The 21,166-nt window shown below is 50.1% G+C and overlaps 1 protein-coding gene across 8 annotated transcripts in view; it reads right to left on the reverse strand.

Annotated features, from left to right (window-relative positions):
* Positions 1-21,166, reverse strand: part of MYLK (myosin light chain kinase) — a gene marked incomplete at both ends in the record, with an annotated part of 182,072 nt that overhangs the window by 16,655 nt on the left and 144,251 nt on the right. For all 8 annotated transcript variants that reach the window (XM_080696794.1, XM_080696799.1, XM_080696798.1 and 5 more), the window contains 6 exons: positions 3,428-3,551; positions 5,535-5,752; positions 11,541-11,744; positions 12,993-13,086; positions 13,196-13,228; positions 20,420-20,722. In XM_080696794.1, the coding sequence (XP_080552920.1) occupies positions 3,428-3,551; positions 5,535-5,752; positions 11,541-11,744; positions 12,993-13,086; positions 13,196-13,228; positions 20,420-20,722 (976 nt within the window). The remainder of the gene's footprint in view (positions 1-3,427; positions 3,552-5,534; positions 5,753-11,540; positions 11,745-12,992; positions 13,087-13,195; positions 13,229-20,419; positions 20,723-21,166) is intronic.

Genomic DNA, 21,166 nt, shown 5'->3' on the forward strand with positions numbered 1-21,166 from the left:
TAGGCTGCACTTTCTCCATGTTGTTTTTCAAGTTGAAGACCAGCTAAGGCCCACACATCTGCCAGCAGAGATACTGACTGCGGAGGAAGGGCCTTGTCTTTATTTCTACTAACCTTCAGTTGCTCGACTGGGTGATTTAAGAGGGCTGGCAGGTCCACAGACAGAACTGAGTATGATTTTATCAATGACCAAGAAGCAGTAGCCTTGGGGTTAATCCCATTAACTATAACCCAGTGCCTGGCTTGCAAAACCTAAAGGCAGTGACTGGGCTCCACACATGGAGCCAGGAGCTTGGAGGTCACAGGGCAGGAACCAGAGAACATGTCTGGGCTCAGCGGGGAGGGCAGAGGAATCATTGGGAAGGCAGAAGCCACCGACCTCTCTGAAGAGCCCTGCAACCAGACCCTAGCCAAGCATGGGGACTGCCAGCCAGTTGACTGGGCTGCATCCCCCAAAGAACTCATCTGCCACACACCCCTCCTCCCTCCTGATGTTCTCCTCCCTCTGACCATGCACCAGATGGGGCAGCCCCTAGGTCTCTGGACTGCATCAAGTGCTTCACAAATAAGCTGAAGGGGGCTGTACCTGGTGGAGCACACCTAGAATTTCAGATACTCAGGAGACTGAGGCAGGGGGATCACAAGTTCGAGGCCAACCTCAGCAACTTAAAGAGACCCTGTCTCAAAAGAAAAAAAAATTAAGGCTGGGGATGCAGCTCAGAACAGAGATAGAATGCCTGCTACTTAGCTTGTGGAGGCCCTGGGTTCAATGCCCAGTATCAAAATAAATAAATAAATAAATAAATAAATAAATAATAAGCTGAAATGGGAAGAATGCCTTGTGGAGCCAGTCAGGAGGAGAACAAGGAAGGGAGGTGGAGCAGTAATTGAGGGATGGGAGAGAAAGAAGGGAAGGGAGGAGCAGAGAGCAGGCAGGGCCCTGAGTAGCTCTCCTAAGGCAGCAAGGGAACTCCTGGCCCTGGATCAGCACTGAGGGAGGAGCCCAGAGGGGCCTCTGAGGGCAGGGGCCCACAGTTGGGCTAGAGCCGGGAGGCTATGGAGGGCTGAGCCAGGGGGCTGCCTGTCATAGGCTCCTCACCTGCCTCTGCCACACACACACCTGGGCCCCCTCCTGACATCCTGCTCATGCATCTGCAGGCTGGTGCCCACACGTCTAAACTGTTCCGTCCATTTCAAAAAGTCTTCCCTATTTCTTGGTGTTAGCTTTAAAAGTAACCCAATAAACAGTGTGGCCTAGGCTCCAAACTGCCATGTTCTTCCACCTAAAATAATTTTTTAAAAAATAAAGTGCTTTTATGATCCAGTAACTAGTTCCAGACCATCTATTCCATAGAAATGCATGGGTATGATCACTAAAACACATGTACCAGACTGCTTGTAATACTCCAAACCAGGGACAACTAAAAACCCACCAATATACAATAAATACATTCACTGGACTCCATTCACACAGTGGCCTGATACACAGCGTACAGAATGAACCGTCTAGAACTGTATGATTCGCCCTATGGATGAATCTCACCAGGTCAAACAAAAGAAGTCACACGCTTCTTTTAGTGTGATTTCATTTACACAAACATACAGATCTAAACCATGACCATAGACAGAAAGATAGTGGTGGCCTCTAAGGGAAAGTACCAGGAAGGAGCCCCAGAGGGTGGCAGAGCCTTGTCGTGTTTGGTCTTGATCTAGATGTGGGGTCTAGCGCATGCTTACTCCGAAAGCTTTCTGTGCAGCCTGATTACCACTGTCACTGACCAGTTGTCCTGGTTTGCTCAGGACTATCTGCATTTTAGCCCTTGAAGTCCTGTATCCTGGGAAACTGTCAGTTCTGGGCAAACTGGGATGCTTGGTCACTTGCCTAGACTGTGGAAAGTGGACAGCCACGTGGCCTCTGTGCCCTAGTCACCTCAATGCCAAATGAAGATCAAGCCCTGCTTTGACCCCTTCCCAGGTTTGTGCGGAGGATCCAACAAGCTCCCATGTGACAGTCGGTGGCCACAGAGGGTCCCTGCCAAGTCCAGGCAACCTGGGAAGGGGCAGGTGGAGCCCATGGCCTCAGTTCCTTATCACCACAGGAGCCAGGGCCGAGGCACCAGGTGCAGTCTTTACTCAAGAGCGCCACCTTCTGGAAGTGCTGGTGAGCAAAGGGATGGGGAAATGCATGCCAGGCTTGGGGTTTCTTCTTCACTGACGTGGTGGCAAAGTTATGTTCTTTGGGGGTGGTGAGGGCGACCCCAGGCAGAGAAGAAGGAGACTGGGGTATAGAAGCCATAGTACAGGTTCCACTGAGGGAGGCCATTCTCACAGGGCACTGAGAGTAAAACTCCTTAGCATGTGAAAAAGCCTCACTGGACCTATGTGACCTGCTTCTGCTGAAGCTTTGATATCAGAGGCTCCTGAACCCATAGCAGCAGGGTCACGGAGAGCCCTTTCCCAGCTTGGGGGCTGAAGACCCTGGGCATCTCAAACAGTATTCCTCAAGCTTCTCCTCAAGTTTTCTATGAAGATGTTTAATTTCCCTTTGGTTTTGATCACACACACACAATAGTTGTGCATGGGTGCCTGCATATCTGCCTCTTTGGGGAGACCATCCCGTAACTGAGCGTTGTCACACAAGTCCAGGGGCTGCCTCTGAGGCTACTGACTGACTGCAGCCAGAAGCTTCAGGGACTAAGCCAGTGAGACTCGCCAAGGCTGTATTGTGAAGCTTCATTTCTCCAGCTATGTCCTAGGACAGAAAACGGCGGGTAACCTGGAACCTGCAAGAAGGGTGGAATCTTAGGTGCCCAGACCTGGGTCAAAACCGGCCACCGGAGGAGGCGCCTAAGCGATGTGGGGTACAGGGCTGAGAAGCCCTGTTCTAGGATGCCTGCCTTACCTGTTTCCCTAGTAGTGTTAATTTAAATGGTTCCATGTTTTATACCTGATGTTCCAGTTCTAACTACTGTATTGCATTCTGTTGTCTGTGGTCCCATTGAAGGCTCTCTCATCAAAAGTACTTCTGGAGTTGGAGTGCAGGCTGGTAGGTGAGGTCCCCATTTCATGAGGATAGGGTGCTACCCTCAGAAGATAATAAAGATCCCCAGAGTTAGGCACCAGCTTCCTCTCTTCTTTGCGAAACCACCTACACAGGTGAGGTGCCAGCTGCACCCCACCCCAACCAAGGGCCCCAGGTGGCCAGCGGCTGTGGATGTGAGGGACCCAGCCTGTCAGTACATATCGCTGTGGAAGGGTGATGCAGGCCACTGAGTCACTGGGAGCCCAGGAGCAGGGGGGCTGGCAGGGACAGGGATGGGAGCTGCTGCCCTCCACCAGCCCTGGCCCCTCCCTCATGACATGGGGGCATCCTGGGACCCCCTCCTGCGGGACTCTCTGCACTCCTCCCTGACTGCCTTTGGACTCACAGGATGTAGCAGATGACGCCAATACTCCACATGTCTGTGGCGTAGCCGATGGGTTCATAGTTGATCACTTCAGGAGCCACAAACTCTGGGGTGCCGAAGAGGACCTTGAGCGACCCCGCGTTCTCTGAAAAAAAAAAAAAAAAAAAAGGATGGAACAAGGTCAGTCCAATCGCCAGCACATCACACAGCCAGCTCAACGTAAGTGCCTGCCCCCTGTCAGTGATGGGCTGCATACAGAGGGGACACGGACAAGGACTCGGGGGCTGGGCGCTCTCTCCTTGGATGATGGCCGGGGCACACTTGGCCTCTTCCTTAAACAGGCACATTGAACCACCAGTGACACCAACAAGCCACATGCCCACCCCACGTGACCTGAGTGGGTGGGGAAGGTGAAGAGACTGTTAACACACCTGCCCCATGGGCCTTCCCTGTGTCTGTGTCCCCAGGACAGGAATTGTGGCTGATGCTGAATAGGCCCCAACACTCACTGTGTTCTGTGTACTCTGCTACAGGCTTTGCGAAGATTTCCCCATTGGATCTTAATGATCCTAAGAAGTAGGTATGATGCCCGTGCTACCGAGGACAAGGGTAAAGCCAGGGAAGGGAAGCGACTTCCCCACACGGGTAAGCAGTGGTGGCCTGCTTGCTGAGCCAGGTTCCCCACCTCCCTCCCTTCCTCTCCTATTCTTCCTGGAGCTTTAAATCTCTTCTCCCAGGAGCTGCAGGGGCAGTAGTCAGGAAAGGCCAGACCACAAGGCAGGTGGAGCCTCTCAGCCACAAAGGGCCAGAAGTGCCCATTAGTGATGGCAAGGCAGGTCCTGCTGCTGGAGGGCACTGTCAGTGGTGGGGTCCGTGGCCTTTACCCTGGGGCCGCAGCTGGTCTTGTTCAACCCTGCAAGGCCTGTGGCAAACACTGAATAGCTCCTGTGGGTAGACACTGTGCTCCACCTCTCATCTAAACACTTCTGCTATGTTATCTCTTCCCTGTCCTCTGGTCCTCAGGGCAAACTGCTGTCCCCACAGTATTCCTCCCCCAGTGGAGCTGAACGCTGTGTTCCCTGGCTCGGATGCCACCGGCTCCTGAGGCTGGCGCTTCCACTGTCATTTACTTTATTAATGGCTGCTGTCCAGAGGTGGGCTGCTCCCCCACCAGTCGCTTGGGCAGGAGGGAACAGAGCTGGCATGTTCTAGGGGCCGGCTATGCTTCTGGCCTGAGTGTGTGAACACCTGGCAAGTGGACAGCTAGCAGCACCCCTCCCTCACTATCCCTTGCGGAGCCAATGTGGCCTCACCAGGACTGTTAGCTGGGCCAACCCTTCCTGCTCCCCACAGGGCAGCGAAATAAAGGGCCTCACGCCAGCCCTAGAGCTCCTTGCTAAGAGGCAGTGGCCGGGAGGGGAGAGTGAAGCTGTCGATGACTTCTGCTCAGTGACTGAAATGTCCAGAGCCGCAGAGGCAGAGTGGCAGGGGCTACAGTCACTGGCCAAGCGGCGTCAGGCCTGGCCATGAGGCCCTGACCACTTCCCCCATGCCCACCCTCCCACTTGGTGCAGAAGGGTAGGGGGGCTGCAGAGTACCCCGAGCTGGGCCCCAGCACCTCCCTGGCTCGTGCTGGGACCTGGTGGGCACTGCTGTTGTGAACCTTGGTCTCCTAGTCTCACAAAGTCCGCCCTGCCTAACTCCTGGTGAGAGAGTTTAAGTTAATGAGATTTAACCCATTATTATGTTCAGTATAAAAGCGTTCTGGAAATGGTACACTTTGATGTAGCCATGAGGAGCCACCATCATCAAAATGAGTTTTGCTGCTAACAGAATCATTATCATGGAATCTAGCTCATGCCTACTTAGTGCTTACTTTGTACAAGGTGCTGTTGCTATAGCTTTACCTGGATTAGCTCCTCTAGTCTTCCTAACAACCCTAGGAAGGGGATACTAATATTATCCCATTTTACAGATGAGGAGTTGAGGCTTAAAACCAGTGTCACACTGAACAAGTGGTAGGGGCTGGATTTGAACCTGAGCAGTCTTCCCAGTCTCTGCCTTTGATCCCAACATCACACCTTCCCTCTAATTCCCAGTGCAGTGGCGAGGGGTGGATCAGCCTTACCCAGCCTGCGGGCCAGTCCAAAGTCGATGAGCTTGATCCTGGTGCCCGTCTTGTTGACACACATGATGTTCTCGGGCTTGAGGTCCAGGTGCACGATGCCCTGCTTGTGGATGTACTCCACGCCCTCGGAGATCTGCCGCATGTACTTGATGCACTCGCGCTCTGTCAGCTCAAAGTCCTCATCGATGATACGCTCGAACAGCTCACCCCCTGAAACTCTGCGGGGGCAGGAGGGGAGAGAGCGCTATGGTCAGACCACAGGATTGCGGGAAGGGGGTTGTCTGGCCTCGGGAGGCTGGGGAAGGCACGTCCTGTGGCTTCCTGAGCCCCAATCTTCCTCCCTGGGAGGAGGGTCAGGGCCTCCTGGTTTTCAGCTGGGGCACTGCTCTGTCCTTGCTAGGCTGCTGGGGACCTCGGGGAAACTTCTGGAATCAAGGAAGCACTCAGGTCAGGTGGCCTCAGGGGTGGGCGTGAACGGAGAGAGTTGGACACAACCTTCTTAGCAAAAGGGTGATCCCTGGGTAGTCCCTTTCCCTCCTACAGTCACAGACACACAGGGAACATTCTTGTACCCTTGCTGTATCTTTTAGTCACAGCAACTGAAGTTTAAAATACAGTTTCCATAGCATTTATTTTGCAGAGCCAGAAACAGAAAAATATCTTTGACAATAAGAAGCCTCGGCAAATTTTCTAGAGTTGGCTGTGACAGGTCTGCTTACTCTGGCTAGGCCTAATATCTGTTTACTCCCTCCATCTATAACGAACTTGCCTTGCCTGGACTCCTTCCTTGCCTAGGGAGACTTTAATCCTGGCCATGTCTAATCTACTCCACTTCTGGAGTCTTTGAAAAGGCGTCTTCTGCCAAAGACCACTCGGGCCCCAGCCAGCCAGCATGGCGCCCTTCGGTGCAAATGCTGGCCCTGCTGACCGGTTACATGGGTCCCTCTGGTCCCTGCCTCAGACCTTCCCTCCTACCTTCCTTGCTCACTGCTCGGCAAGTCTAAAGCATGTCCTTGGTAACCATGCAGCCTCCAGATATCAGTGGACTCGCCTTCCTACAATGGCCTGTAGGTCCTCCAGCTGGCTGGACTTCATTCTAGGACTGTGTTCTCGAAAGGGGGTCCCCTCTTTCAAGTGAAGTCATCATGCAGAGAGGAAGGAGCTGACTTTGGAGTCTGTCTCTGCCTTTTACAAGCTGAGTGACTTTGGGAAAATTACCTAATCCTTCCGAGTCCTCGCTTTCTTATTTGCCCCACTCACAAATAATCGTTGGGGACGTAGAAATTTTTGTAAAGAATCATGCCTAACATATAGGAGCTCAGCCTCCTGTGACACCTGTGGTGGGCCAGGTGGATCTTGTCACTGACTCTTCCGGGAGAGACAGACTAGTTGTGCTATGGCACCCAGAACCCCATCCGTCCACCTTCATCACTGTACAATCCTGCTGGCAGGGCTGAGATGGGAAAGGTCAGTGTGAGTCTGTGGCCACTGGGGGGACCTAGAACCAACATTTTAGAATCAACCTGGAAGATCCCTGTACATCCAGCAGGTGGCACCCTTGTCCCTAAGCCCTCCATTTCGATTCTTCACCAAGGCTGCAAGATAACATTCAAATCAACATTGTTAGGTCTCAGCCAATTCTCAATATTTCCATGCCCCATTTTCATCTATAAGCTGCAGATAAAAACAGCAACACTTTACAGGGTTTCTCTAAGATGAAATGAGTTAATACAGGCAAAGTGCTTAGATAAGAGTGCTTGGTACATAATAAATACATGTTGATGATCAAGTTTTTACTTTAAAAAACCACTTGGGGACGGGTGTGGTGGCGCACGCTTGTAATCCCTGCACTTGGGAGGCGGAGACAGGAGGATCGCGCAGGTTCGAAGTCAGCCTCGCTGGCTTAAGAGACCATGTTTCCAAATAAAAATAATATAAAATAGGTCTGGGAGTGTAGCCCGGAGGTAGGAGGGCTTCCAGGAACCCCAGTACCACCAAGAAAAAAACAACACTTGGGGCTCCCGTGGAAAATTCAGATTCCTGGGTTCTGTATTTTCTGGATAATACTGGGCTCAACTCCCAGTACCACAAAAAAGAAAAGGAAGGAAGAGAGGAAAAAAGAAAGAAAGAAAAGTAAAATTAAAATAATCTGAGAAAGCAAGCCACCATTATTTTCAGTGGCCTTGGTATTGTCAGAGGCAGTGAGTGACAGATATCTGAGCCATGGAGGTAATTACCATGGCTTTTCTCAAGGTAACTTTTTCAGTATTAGTTCAAATAGGTTCAATCCTATTTGAATGTGTTTAATATAGTTCCAAAATTTTCCTGTAGTCCAATTCCTAGGAGTTAAACAAACAAAATAGTAATGATGGTTCTGAAGGCTTCTCTTCAAAATGCCCAAGTAGAAAGAATCCAACAGCTATAGACATGGGATAATGCTAAGGGTCAAGCTTGATCCAGAGGAAATGTGTGTTTAATAAACTAATAGTGGGTAAATGAATCATTAAGCAAGTGAATACTACTATCACCAACACTACCTATCCCAAAGGGATCAAATTTATCCTCAGAGATCTAGGCCCTAGCCAGTCCTCACCAGCAGCCAGAGGATTGCTGCTATCGGGGACTCAATCCCAGACCTCACTGTATGTTCTGTGATAAATATGCTAACAGAAGCACAAATATGAGATCAGCCACCAATGGTTCTGCCTAAACCTCACATTCTCTTAGCACTCTTGTTTCTATACCACTTGCAGTGTCCAAGAACTTTCCAAAGGATAGGCTGAGGCTCCAGGCCAGGGCCTAGAAGGCCTATCTTTGAGCAACGCTGCAAGCAGTCTGATGGGGGCTTGCCCAGTGATTTCAGAAGCCAGGAAGGCTGAAGACACACTGCTTCTCATTTCTCATGTATCTGAGACAGCGGAATGGAAGGAATATATTTGCCATTGTCTATATCACCAGCCATTCACCCTTCTCTTAACCTGTTTCTCCATCAGACAAAGTGCACTGCTGAACATCAAGCATCCCCTCTGTGGCCACGTCTTAGAATGGTTAGGTTGGGAAGGACATGCAGATGACGGATGAGCCTGCTCCCTTCTTTGACTGAGTACCTATCGAGGCCCAAGCTCCATACCCCAAGTGCAGGAGAGTCTTCTGGCCTCTGTCCATGTGAGGCTTGCTCCAGTCCATGGGGGAGGAGTGGGGAGGAGGGATGAAAGCCAGACCAGCTGAAACCTTCTTACATTTCTCCCTGCTTTTTCCATCCAGCTTGCCAACTCTCAATTCCAAGCTAAGTATGGTATTCTGCCCACTGTGCTGCTGCCCGGCCTTACCCAGGCTTGGCTGCCTCCTGCCCCCTCTCACGAACTTGCTCAAGGTTTAACTTCTAAAGATAAGACATTTCTACACATGTCCTCATATGCCCACACTGCCTGGACTGAGCAACTTGTTCTAGAACAAATGTGAAGCTGCAGCCCACGGGGATGCTGTGAGGGTCGGACGAATGAGGCCACAACGTGGGCTGAACAGAGTGGGGGGCAAGTTTGAATTGGACCATAAGATACAGATGAAGATTTTCCCTGAGTCTTTTATGATTCCACAGAATAACAGATTTTTATAGCCAAAGGGGGAGCCTTGAGGTTAATTATTCCAATCCAAATACATCCTTTTGCTTATAGGATATAACAATTACAAAATCACATCTCGCCAGGCGTGGTGGCGCACGCTTGTAATCCCCGCACTTGGAAGGCTGAGACAGGAGGATCGTGCAGGTTCGAAGCCAGCCTTGCTGGCTTAAGAGACCCTGTTTCCAAATAAAATATAAAATAGGTCTGGGAGTGTACCCCGGATGTAGAAGGCCCCTGGGTTCCATCCCCAGTACCACCAAAAAAAAAAAAAAAAAAAAAAATCACATCTCAATAGTAGCAGGACTTGAGGCCAAGCTTCCTGAGCACTCAGGAGGATTTGCTTCATGATGCCTAGGTTTACATTAAAATTCTCACAACATATTTTTAAGTGGAAAAAAGATTGGGGTACAGACAAATTCAGTATATCATTCTACTAATAGTCCCCTATTATAGAGCACTGTGTCTTATAAGCATTGTTTCACTTAATCCCCATAGCAAAGAAAAAGAAAAAGTATTTCCCCTTCCTTCCTTCCTTCCTTCCTTCCTTCCTTCCTTCCTTCCTTCCTTAATTCCTCTCTCTCTCTCTCTCTCTCTCTCTCTCTCTCTCTCTCTCTCTCTCTCTCTTTCCTCTTTGTGGTATTGATCAAACCCAGAAGCATTCTACTTCTGAGCTACACCTTAGCCCTTTTTAATTTTTTTTTGTTGTAAAACAGAGTCTCCCTAAGTTGCTAAGAGTCTAGCTGAGTTGCTGAGCCTGGCCTTAAACCTGTGATCCTCCTGTCTCAACCTTTCAAGTACTGGGATTACAGGCATGTGCCACCAAGCCCAGCAGGAGGTGGTTTTACTAGCTCCTTTTATTTGGTAATAAAAGTAGGCACAGTTGAGTCACTTGTCCAAGGTCAAACAACAAGAGGCAGAGCTGGGATTTGAAGTCAGGTCTATCTAACTTATGTCTGCTCTCTTAACTGCTCATATGCCCAAACATTCCTGAATTGAGGGCAGAGAAAGGGCTATTATTCCATTCCTAGGCCTCATCTTTCCTGGGGAAGAATACCCAGCTGCTGAAGGATTCTCTTCAAGGGACTGAAATCCCCAAAGTTCAGGATATGCTATGCAAGGATGCTGAAGGCAATTCTACAATGATTTTTTAAATTTTCAAATGTACATGTCCTTTTGTCCAGCACAATCTAACTTCTGGGTATGCCCTCTTCAGATATGCACGGGCATCAGTGAAAATGTGTGCTAGGGTTACAAACAATGCTTTTTCTGGCAAAGCAAAATATTGGAAACCACCTGATTGCTTAACAAAAGCAGATGATTAAACACATCAATGTGTCCATACAGTGAGAGTCCAGAGAGCTATGAGAGCAAAGCCCTCATAGCAATTTGGTAGAAAACATAGTGTGGATCAGTGAGTACAAAAGTCACCTTTGTACAAAAGTGAGTACAAAAGCATATATGTATCATATATGCTTATATTATCATAAAGAAACTTTAGAAGAATACAGACAAAAGCAATACAATTGTTGACCTCTGCTGGTAGTTGTGGGAGGTAGAAACGGGAAGGGGATATGGGTGGGAATAGACTTTTCTTTGTACATTTTCTTATAAATTTTGATATGATTGTATTTTAAAAACTCAAAAAATTATGAAAAAATAGGGAAATTTGTAAAATTTCAGATGCTGTGGAGGACACCTGGCTTACTGATGCCAGCATGTGTTTATATAATGTGTGTGTGTGTGTGTGTGTGTGTGTGTGTGTGCGCGTGCACACGTGCGTGCGTGCGTGTGTGTGTGTGTGTGTGTGTGTGTGTGTGTATGTTCATGCACACATGAGGAAGGTAGAGAATCTTCCTGTAGAGAAAACAGCAGATTCTGGGAAAGCTTCAGCCAGAGGTCATCTGATCCATTCCCCTGTCTCTGCACAGCTTGGCAGGGAAAGTGCTGCTCTGATGAGTGAGATGTCAAGCAAATACCAAGAGGGCGGAGAGAAGACTGAAGCAAGGGTTCCCTCCATTTCTGGATTCTGAGCCCCGATCTGGGCCATCTTTCCTTTTTCAGGGAAGTCAAGAAGCCGCCCTGTACTTCCCTTCGCCCTTAACTACCTCTGGGTGAGAATGCCCCTGCATGAAACCGAGAAGCCTGGGAGAGGCTGGGCCCTTCATGGGGACGAGAGTGAAAAGGGCGCTGGGGTCCTGGAAGGTCTAGTTATGGAAATGAGTGGAGGGTTGCAGGCAGGCTCTGCCCAGTGGGTCAGGGCTCCGACTGGCCTGTCCGAGCCATAGGCTGGTGACTGTCATGCCCAGCACCCCTATGCGCAGCACCTTCCCTCTGGGTGGGTGGGGCAGCAGGGGAGGGGGCTGGGGCCCACCGTGCCACTCACATCTCCAGGACCATGACGATGTTGGCCTTCTCTTCGAAGGCGTCCACACACTGGACCAGCTTGGGGTGGTGCAGGCAGTTCATGATGCTGATCTCCTGCCGGATATTCTCTTTTTCTTTTGCTGAATATGCCTTGAAGAATTTCCCTGCCCAGATTTTTCCAGTTTTCTTTTCTACAAGTCGAAAGACTTGTCCAAATTTCCCACTGTGCATGAAAGAGGGAGAAGAGAAAAAGCAAAGTTTAGCCAAGCTTTCTACTAAATTGGGGGTGGCAAGCTCTGGCCACAGGACAAGCACAGCCTGCCTCTTTTTTTTTTTTTAACAGAGAAAAAAAAAAAAACCCAGACACACCTGCTTGCTTACATACTGTCTGTGTGGCTGCTTACATATTGCTTACATACTGCCCATGGCCCACGGCTTGCAGACACTAACATGTTGACCAGGTGGCCCTTTCTGGGAAAAGTTTGCCAACCCCTGCTCTAGATCAGCAGAGCACTTTTCTACTCAGCCTTGGCTGGCAGACTTCTCTTTCCTGCAGAGGGAGCTATGAGGTTGGGTTATGGTTGTCCTTCCATTACAGAATAACTGAGCAGTTGCGTTCCTTCTCCAGTCTAGCACTGATCCCTTGGTGACAGCCCAGGAAGGGCCCTGCTTCCATTGCTGGGGAGCATGAACTCATCTGACAGGGCAGACTCCCTTCACACAGCTCTTAAGAGGTTTGCATCGCTCCTTTATTTTCCAGCAACCACTGGAAATCAAAGCTGAGCCCCATTCCTTTTTCTTCCCTAGCATGCACTCCTCCAGGGAGGGGGAGGTAGAGGGTATGGGCAGCTTGTTGAGGCTGAGCCCACTGGCACCCCACACACCCCAAGAAGCTGTGAGAACCTCAGAGAATCAGAGAATCACCATATGTTAATGAAGCACAAGAGCTGGCCCTGCTGGACAGCGGGTTTGTTCAGTTCTACCTCTGGGGACCTAGTGGAAGGGCCTTAAAGACAATTCAACCCAGATCCAGGCCTGCCTTCATGGCTGAGCTGTGCATGGAGGCACAAAAAAGGAAGGCCTTCCTCAGGGCTGCCATGGAGTATAGGAGTCTCAGTCTGGGGAGAAGGCTGAACCAGGAAAGGACAGGAAGAGAGGTGCTGGTTTTTTTTTTTTGTTGTTGTTGTTTGTTGTTTGCTTGTTTTTGTTTTGGTACTGGAGATTGAACCCAGAGGCATTCTTTCTCTCATCTATTTCCTTAACCCTTTTCATTTTTTACATTGAAACAGGGTCTCATTAAGTTGCTGAAGGTTTCACTAAGTTACAGAAGCCGGTCTTGAATCTGTGATCCTCTTATCTCAGCCTCCCAAGTACTAGGCTAGCAGGTGTGGGCCACTGAGCCTAGCTGAGGTGCTGGTCTAACTGTGGAGCCTGCCCCCTCACCCCACCCCAAGCTTCCCATTCCACTTACGATCCTAGTCTCTCTTCGATGTCATAGAAGTCAGATACTTTCTGTTCTGTGTTGACTGTCACGGTTCGGTAGTCGACCTCAGGCTCCTTCTCATCTGGAAGGCACAGGTCAGGGTGATATGGGCCATCAGATGCCCTTGTGAGCCCTCCCTCCTCCACCGAGTGAGCAAGTGCCTGACCCCAGGACAGGCGGCTGGCACTCACCATCATCCGACACCTCTGCTTCATCCTTTGGCTCTGGGCGGGGACAAGCATGACAAAGAACACAATGATTAGTGCTAGGGCTGGTAGAGGGCAATGCATGCTGGGGCTCTTCCCAGACCACCCGGCCCAGAGCTCTGGGCCCCCAGGGGCTGGTTGGTTCACACTGTACACAGGGCCAGGTGCAGACTGGCAGGCCCTGGCCTTCTCCCCAGGCTGTCCCATCCACTCCCAGGTCTCACCTCCAGCCCTTCCCTCTAACCTCATGGCCTAGACATGGCCTCCTCCACAGTGCTGCCAGTCCCTCTGGGCTCTCAGAACCTACACCCAACTCTTCACAGTTCCTTTCTGCCCTAGTTTGAAAGTCAGCAACTTATACAGGCCTCTGGTGCAAAATCCATTTACTATTTGTTGGACATTTTTTATGGCATTCTGACAGTATGCCAAGCATCTTGCCAATTCTGTGGGCACACAAAGCAAAACACACACAGCCACCTTCCTTCTTGAAGCTTATAATTTAGTCAGGGAGTCAAGAGTATACATTCTTGAGGTATCAGCTTCTAGACGTGTATCATTGTGGTACGAACTGAGAGCTGTGGAGAAAGGCGACACCCAATGGGGTGATGGAGCCATTATCCTTGGAAGAAGCACCCTGGAGCTTTGTCTTAGAGAAAATGATGGATACAGCAAGGGTGGGCAACAGCATGGAGTGAAACCTACAGGTGTCTGTGCGGAGGGATGTGGGCAGCCCAGGCCACCTGTCTCATGAACATGTCAGGGATGAAGGGCACACGTGGGGGATGGGAGGAGCCCCCAGAACACATCCGCACAGAGTGTAAGGCCTCCCTGTGAGTCAGACCAGGTGGTTTCTAGGGGTCTGACTGGCCCTCAGTGCTATGTGATGCTCAGGGCTTCCCGCCTGCTAGGCTGAGACAAATGGAGGAAAGGAGGATTCCTGAGGAAGCGGAGCAAGGACAGGACAGAAATCACAGGGGGGAAACACTTTCTAGAGTGTGAGTGCCTGTATGTGGAAGTGTATGAGAATACACATGTGTGTGAGTGTGCGTGGGGAACAATATGGGAGTGTTATGTGGCTAGTGTGCAAGTGTGTGTGAGTTAGTGTGTATGTTGATGCTTGTGTGAGTGTGTAGATGCATATTGGGGAGTATTTCTGTGTATGTATGTATGGCCTAGTATGAGTGTGAGTGTGTATATGTGTGTGTGTAGATATGTATGGGAGTATAAATGTGTATGCTTGTGTGTGCATATGTGAGTGTGCATGTGTGTGAGTGGGTTTGAGTGTGTATGTGGCTGAGTGTGTGGAAGCGTGTGGGAGTGTGAGAGTGAGTTAGACAGGGAGGGTGTGACTTGCAGGAGCCCCCAGCAGAGCCAGTTTGCGTGACTGGCATGGCTGACGTAGGGGGAGGGCCCAGGCTGGGGTCTGTCAGAGGCCTCCAGCGGGGAGGGCCTGAGTGCTCCAGCTGGGCTCCGCAGGGATCTGCAAGGTCCAGTCTGTGATGGAGGAGGGCAGGGAGGACCTGCAGCTCAACCCGTGGACAGAGAGCCCTGAGCCCCTCGGTCAGAGGGACAAAACAACGCAGGGACCCAAGCAGCCAGAGGAAGAGTAACAGGGCCCCACCGGGGATAAGTGCCTCTTGCTGGAAAAGAGGTTTGAGGACATTTATGAGCATGAGACCAGGAGCGAGAGAAGCTGTGATCTGTTTAGAGTTCTTGACATGCTGCTGCCAAAGTTTAGTTTTAAAAACTAAACATGAGAGGACTGGGAAGAATAACACAGAAGGGAAACTGCCATAGAAAAATGAGAAAGGATGAGACGAACGGGGACTGAGAGTCTAGCTGCATGAGCATCGGGGTGGCGCTTCACGGAGACTGCCGGGCTGGGGCCCAACTGCTCAGTGTTTCTAAATCCACACAGCTGGAGCTGAGTGACACTGTCAGATTCGTCAGTGACAGGGATGGCCTGAGAGAATGCACCTGGACGTGTGACAGGGTCGCCTGAGGAACTGTATCGCTCTGCCGTTGTGGGCCACAAGCTCCATGTGTGCAGTGCATCCCTGGATGAAGGCCAGTTCCTCAGCCTCCTGCTCTGGACAGAGGCCGCCATCAGGGACGATGCGCCTGGCCATGGCAGGTGCTACTACTCTGTGGCCCCTGGTGGTGCCCTGGGCCTCTGCCCTGGGCCTCTGGCTGTGGGCCACTGTGGGAAGGCTGTGCTGGTACTGGGTGAAGAACAGGAGCCACTGGAAGGAAGGGCTGCCATGTTGAGGGAGTCAGAAAGGGCAGGCCTTTCCAGCTGGGAAATAAGCCTAAAGCAGGTGTGATTTTAAAGAAAATCACACTGGCTGGGTGTAGTAGTACAGGCCTGCAATCCCTGTACTTGGGGGGCTAAAACAGAAGGATCATAGGTTCAAGGACAGCCTCAGCAACTTAGCGAGGTCCCACAGCAACTCAGAGATACACTTTTGCAAAATAAAAAATAAAGCTGGGCGTAGTGGCACACACTTGTAATCCCAGCATTACAAGCGGAGGCTGAGACTGGGTGGTTCGCGAATAGCCTCAGCTACTTAGTGAGGACCTCTGCAACTTAGTGAGACCCTGTTTCAAAATAAAGAATAAAAATAGGGTAGGGCATGTAGCTCAGAGGTCAAATGCCCCTGAGTTCCGTCCCTAGACCCGCAATAAATAAATAAATAAAAATAAAAAAAATAAATAGGGCTGGGAGTGTAGCTTGGAGGTAGCTACTCAGTAGGTCCTTGGAGGTACCTCTGGGTTCAACCTCTCATACCAAAACTAGCAACAGTAATAACAACAACAATAATAATGGTCATCACACAGTTGCCAAGGGTTCCAGACTGCTCATAGATTCATTCAGCCATCACCTAAGGGAACCATTCAGTGTTAGCCTGGAGCAGAGGAAGGCTGTAGACTTATGTAGTTCAGATCAGAAGGAACCACAAGAATAGTAAATAGGCCCAAAGACTGTTTAGATTAGTTCATCAATGATATTTCAAACAGGGTTTTAAGAGAAGCAAGAGATTGGAGTCTACCTGCATACCTGGTAGATGCCAGCCCTGGCTCAGGTCTTAGAGTCAAAAGTGCTGGGTTTCCCTCCAGGGGCCTCATGGTCCCGCCTGCAGTACACAGTCTGAGCCAGTGGTTTTCATCTGCTGAGCACCCTTTGGTTTCTTGTTTCCCTGCCATGTTTTCCTGGTGTGGTGAGGGGACTGGAATGTGTTGAGCAGTGGTGGTGAGGGAGCAGGCTTTCTTGGCCTGGTGTCTTCTGGAGAATGGTCTGGACTCTGTTCTAAAGGGTGGTGCTATGAGCCCTGAGGGCCCCTCCTGTTTTCTATTTCCTCCTGATATCTTTGTTCCACCCATATTCACCCCCTACTCCGTCCCAATCCTAGCCCTGTTCATTCACCCTGGTACCAGGGCTCTTGCCCCAGCTTCAGAGATGGCCTCTGCTCTGTGCTAGCCTGCCCCCATCACCCTGACTCTAACCTGAGAACTGCAGAGCTGGCCTTCCAGCCTCCCTCACAAACCCACACCTGTCTTCCCCTCAGCCTCGTGCATGCTCTGCCTGGGGGGCCAGACCCCTACACCAAGGGCTGCAGCTTTCCTCTGGGTAGCTCTCTTCAAGACACCAGGCTCTTATTTCCCCTTCTGCCTCCCCCTTACTTCCATTTTACTAGAAGGGTAAGATGACCAAGCGGGGTGAGACAGGAGAGGAGTGGAGGAGAGCCCAGCTCTCGGAGCACTAAGAGCTAATGACAAGGGCGACCACTTGGTTTCCATCTGTCCACTAAGTAAGGAGCTACAATTTCAGTAGAAAAGGCTTTAAACTTTTTTTAAAAATTTACTTAGAATGAACCATGAGATCCAAAAACTAAGTGGAAGAGCTCCTTGGCAGAGGGCTCTGATCTATTTCTGCACACAGACGAGAGTCTCTTTATCCTGGAGTGCTGTTTGGGAAAGGACAGACCAGCTGAGCACTTGGACCCTCAAACAGCAAGGTCCAGTCAGCCCTGGACAGAGCCCTGTCTCTTTGGGCATGCTGTACAGCTCGTGGGCACTAGAGGGCACCCTGGGCCCAGACAAGGCCTCTGCTCAGGCAGGGCTGCAGCAGGGACCAAGAGCCCCCCAGGCTGTGCAGCTCTGACTGCCCTCAGGGCAGTCACCCCACCCCATCCTGGCAAGAAGCCCCAGTCACAGCTGTTTTGCTAGCAACTCTAGAGACTAGAACAAGTTAGGATTAGGAGCAAGGCCAGAGTAGATTTCAGAGTCAGAGAAGGATTGGAGTGGGAATGGAGTTCAAGGCCCGGCTCCAAGGGGAGAAACAGGCCACATCTAGCCTGTGGCCATTTACTTGGGCTTGGAAAGGCTGGGCAGGGAGCTGTGAGGTTAGGGACCCTCATGGGGGGTGACTTTGACAGAAGGAACCCACTGCAGCCCCATGGGAAGCCCACTTTGTCCTCCTCGGTGACTCCTGAAACGCAGGAGGGTGCGTGATGACTGGGGTGAATGAACAGGCTGAGGTCTGGGGGTGAAAAGGGATCAAGAGGAAGCAGAAGACTGAAGTTGCCAAGGCGAGAGGCAGGAGCGTTGGTGGTAAAGTTAGAGCCACATTAGCTGGGCCTTGTGGAATGAGGGTTAATTGGTACAGCATAGACCACATCTCCAAAGAGGTGATCTTCCATGGCCTTCTGCTTCATCCCACCTCTCTGCAGACAGACAGACAGACAGACAGACACACACACACACACACACACACACACACACACACACACACTCACACACACTTCTTTCTCTGAGAGTTGTTTTCTCTTCAAGTAGAGGGAAATGGCTCATGGCATGTAATTCACAAGTCTCTAAGAGGTCCCTGGAGGTCTTTTGCTTGGAACCTCAGGTACCCCCTCAGCCCTCCTTGGCCCTCAGGCTCAAAACTAGCCAACTGTTCTCCCATCCCCCTCCCCCTTGGATAATCCAGATGGGCCTTGGGGGAAAGGGCAGCTTCCTGTCTGGAAGTCTTGGGTTGCTCGGACACCAAATCTGGCTTTCAGGCGATTTCAACATTCCCCTCTGTCTGCTTCGGGCAGGCGGGGTGGAACAGGGCCCAGTGGGGGTCTGGGGGCAGCAGAAGACCTCTCACTGTGCAGCTCAAGGACAAGGCCACCTGCCTGCAGCCCTCTCCTCCTCCCCAGGGAGCTCCTGGCAGTCCTGGGAGCTACTGTCCTGGCCCCCCGGGGCCTGGTCTCCAGTCCTGTTGCCCGGTGTTGATCCAGACCCTAGGGTTTATGCTGGTTCCACCACAGCGGGGACCTGGATGCTTTCCTTTCTAGCTGATGAGCGGTTCTCACTGCAGTGTTACTGCATTTCCGGTCACTTTTCCAAAAAACAGAGATGGGAACTTGGTTCCTTTCCTGCCCCCTCAATCTTGCCTGCTCCCCACGCTGCCCATTGCAGAAGATTGGTGTGTGGCGGAGAGAGAAGGGGTGTAAGAGGGCAGGGGATGGTGGTTTTGTGACTCAGTGGGTGGAGGCTTTGTGGAAGCTGCCAGGACCCAGGGCTCACATATGGCCTGGTTGCCCACAGAATCTCAAAATGCCACCAATTTCCATCACCCTCTGCCTCACTGATGTTGTATTCACTTCCTGGAATGCCCTTCCTTATCTCCACTGCCTCTTGGACGCCTAGTCTTCTTTCCAAGACAGCTGAAGTGTCTCCTCCTCTGGGAAGTCTTCCAGTCTCCATTGTAAAACTTTCCATGCTTTCTGTCATGTCTCCTTGGCACTTTGTTTATATCCCTATGGTAGATGCATCCTATTTTTTTGTTTTTGTTTTTGTACTTGGATTGAACCTGAGTCCTTGTGCCAGCGAGGCAAGTGCTCTACCTCTGGACTATACAACCAGCTCTTTTTTTTTTTTTTTTTTCAGTACTAAGGATTGAACCTAGGGCATTTACCAACAAGCTACACCCAGTCCTATTTTTTTTTTTTTTGTAGTCCTGGGGATGGAACCCAGGGGCATTCTACCTCCGAGCTATACTCTCAGCCCTATTTTTTATTCTTTATTTTGAAACAGCATCTCACTAAGTTGCAGAGGGCCTCACTAAGTAGGTGAGACTGACATCGAACCCAGATCGTCCTGTCTCAGCCTCCCAAATCCTGAGATTACAAGCATGCGCCACCATGTCCGGCTCTCCAGTCCTATTTTTTATTCTTCATTTTGAAACAGGGTCTCACTAAGTTGCGAAGGGCCTCACTAAGTAGCTCAGGCTGACCTAGAACTTTAATCTTTTTGTCTCAGTCTCCTAAGTACTGGGATTACAAAAATGTACCACCATGCCTGGCTTAAACAGCCCTTTTTATTTTTTATTTTGAGATAGGGTCTCTCTAAGTTGCTCAGGCTGGTCTCTAACTTGTGGTCTACCTGCCTCTTCTTCTGAGTAGCTGGAATTACAGGTGTGCACCAACTATTCTATTTCATTATAGTTATGCATTCTATTTCATTACAGTTAGTGGTATACACATCTGTCCCCTACATCTAAGCTTCTTGTCTTACCTGTCTTTGTATCCCAAGTCCTGATACTTAGACACTCAACTGTAAGAGGGTGGAGATGAGTTTACTAGGAATTTGGGGGTCTGTTTTTCTGATTAAAACACCACTGCTCTTGGTGGTAGAGTGTCAAAATTGCTGGTTCAATATGTTTTTCTTGCCCATTTGAGGACTCAGTCCAGGGTCTCTGTGCTAGCTGAATCCTCTACCACTGGGCTATAGCCCCAACCCATTGGGTCAAAGTTTTTTGAAAGACCCTATGTAATTATTTAAAAATATGGATCAGCCAGGCGTGATGGTGCACACTTGTAATCCCCGCGCTTGGGAGGCAGAGACAGGAGGATCACGCAGGTTTGAAGTGGCTTAAGAAACCCTGTTTCCAAATAAAAATATAAAAATAGGTCTGGGAGTATAGCCCGGAGGTAGAAGGGCTTTCAGGAATCCCAGTACCACCAAAATAAATAAATAAATAAATAAATATTAAAAATAAAAATATGGATCATCATCACAGCCTGAGGCATCCAGGCCGCGAAAGGTCCTGCCAAGTCATTGTTAAGACCAGTTTCTCTGTACCCCTCTCAATAGTCTCTACACATACATGCCCATTTATGCATGCTTTTTCAAGCTGATAAAGAAGTAGAGGCAGCCTACCCTCAGGTTTCTCTCCCACTGTTGTGAGCTCAGACTCCTGGCTTGGTTCACTGGTTCCGTAGACATTGATTGCACGCACACGAAATTTATACTCGCGGTCAGGCAGCAGTTCCTGGACGTTAAAAGAGGTGCTGCGGCATGTGGCTAGTTCCTTCCACATCTTGTCTACTGAGTCCCAGATCTCGACGCTGTAGGACTGTACGGCGCTGCCCCCATCATATGAAGAGCCGTACCAGGACAGGGTCAGTGAGGAGCTCCGAATATCAGAGGCACAAGGTGTGCCAGCAGGGGGGTCTGGCTTATCTGGGGGTAGAAAAGCACAGTGTCATTCAAACTCTCCAGAACTGCAAGGAAAGACCATTATTCTCAGTACTATGGGTGGAACCAAGGGCCCTGCACATGCTAGCCAAGCTCTCTACTTACTACTGAGCTACATATCCAACCTGAGAATATGCTTGAATTTGCTGTGTCATGGGATGAAACAACCTCGTGAGTCCAAGCCGAGGCCCCTAATCTGGCTCTCGCCCCTCATGAATACTTCACAGACATGTCTGTGCTCAAACCCACCAGTACAGAAATCCCTGCTTACATCTAGTTGCTCAAAAGAAATTTCCTCTAGCTAGTTTCCCAGTTCACAAGTCACAATTTCCTGTATTCTGCTCAAGTCATAAACATATTTTTCAGAGTAAACAGATCTAGGAAGCTGCTCCAGAGGCGTGGTTTATTTCCCATCAAAAATATGTTTTG

The sequence above is a fragment of the Muscardinus avellanarius genome, assembly GCF_963383645.1.
Source record: "Muscardinus avellanarius genome assembly, chromosome: 5".
NCBI lineage: Eukaryota > Metazoa > Chordata > Mammalia > Rodentia > Gliridae > Muscardinus > Muscardinus avellanarius.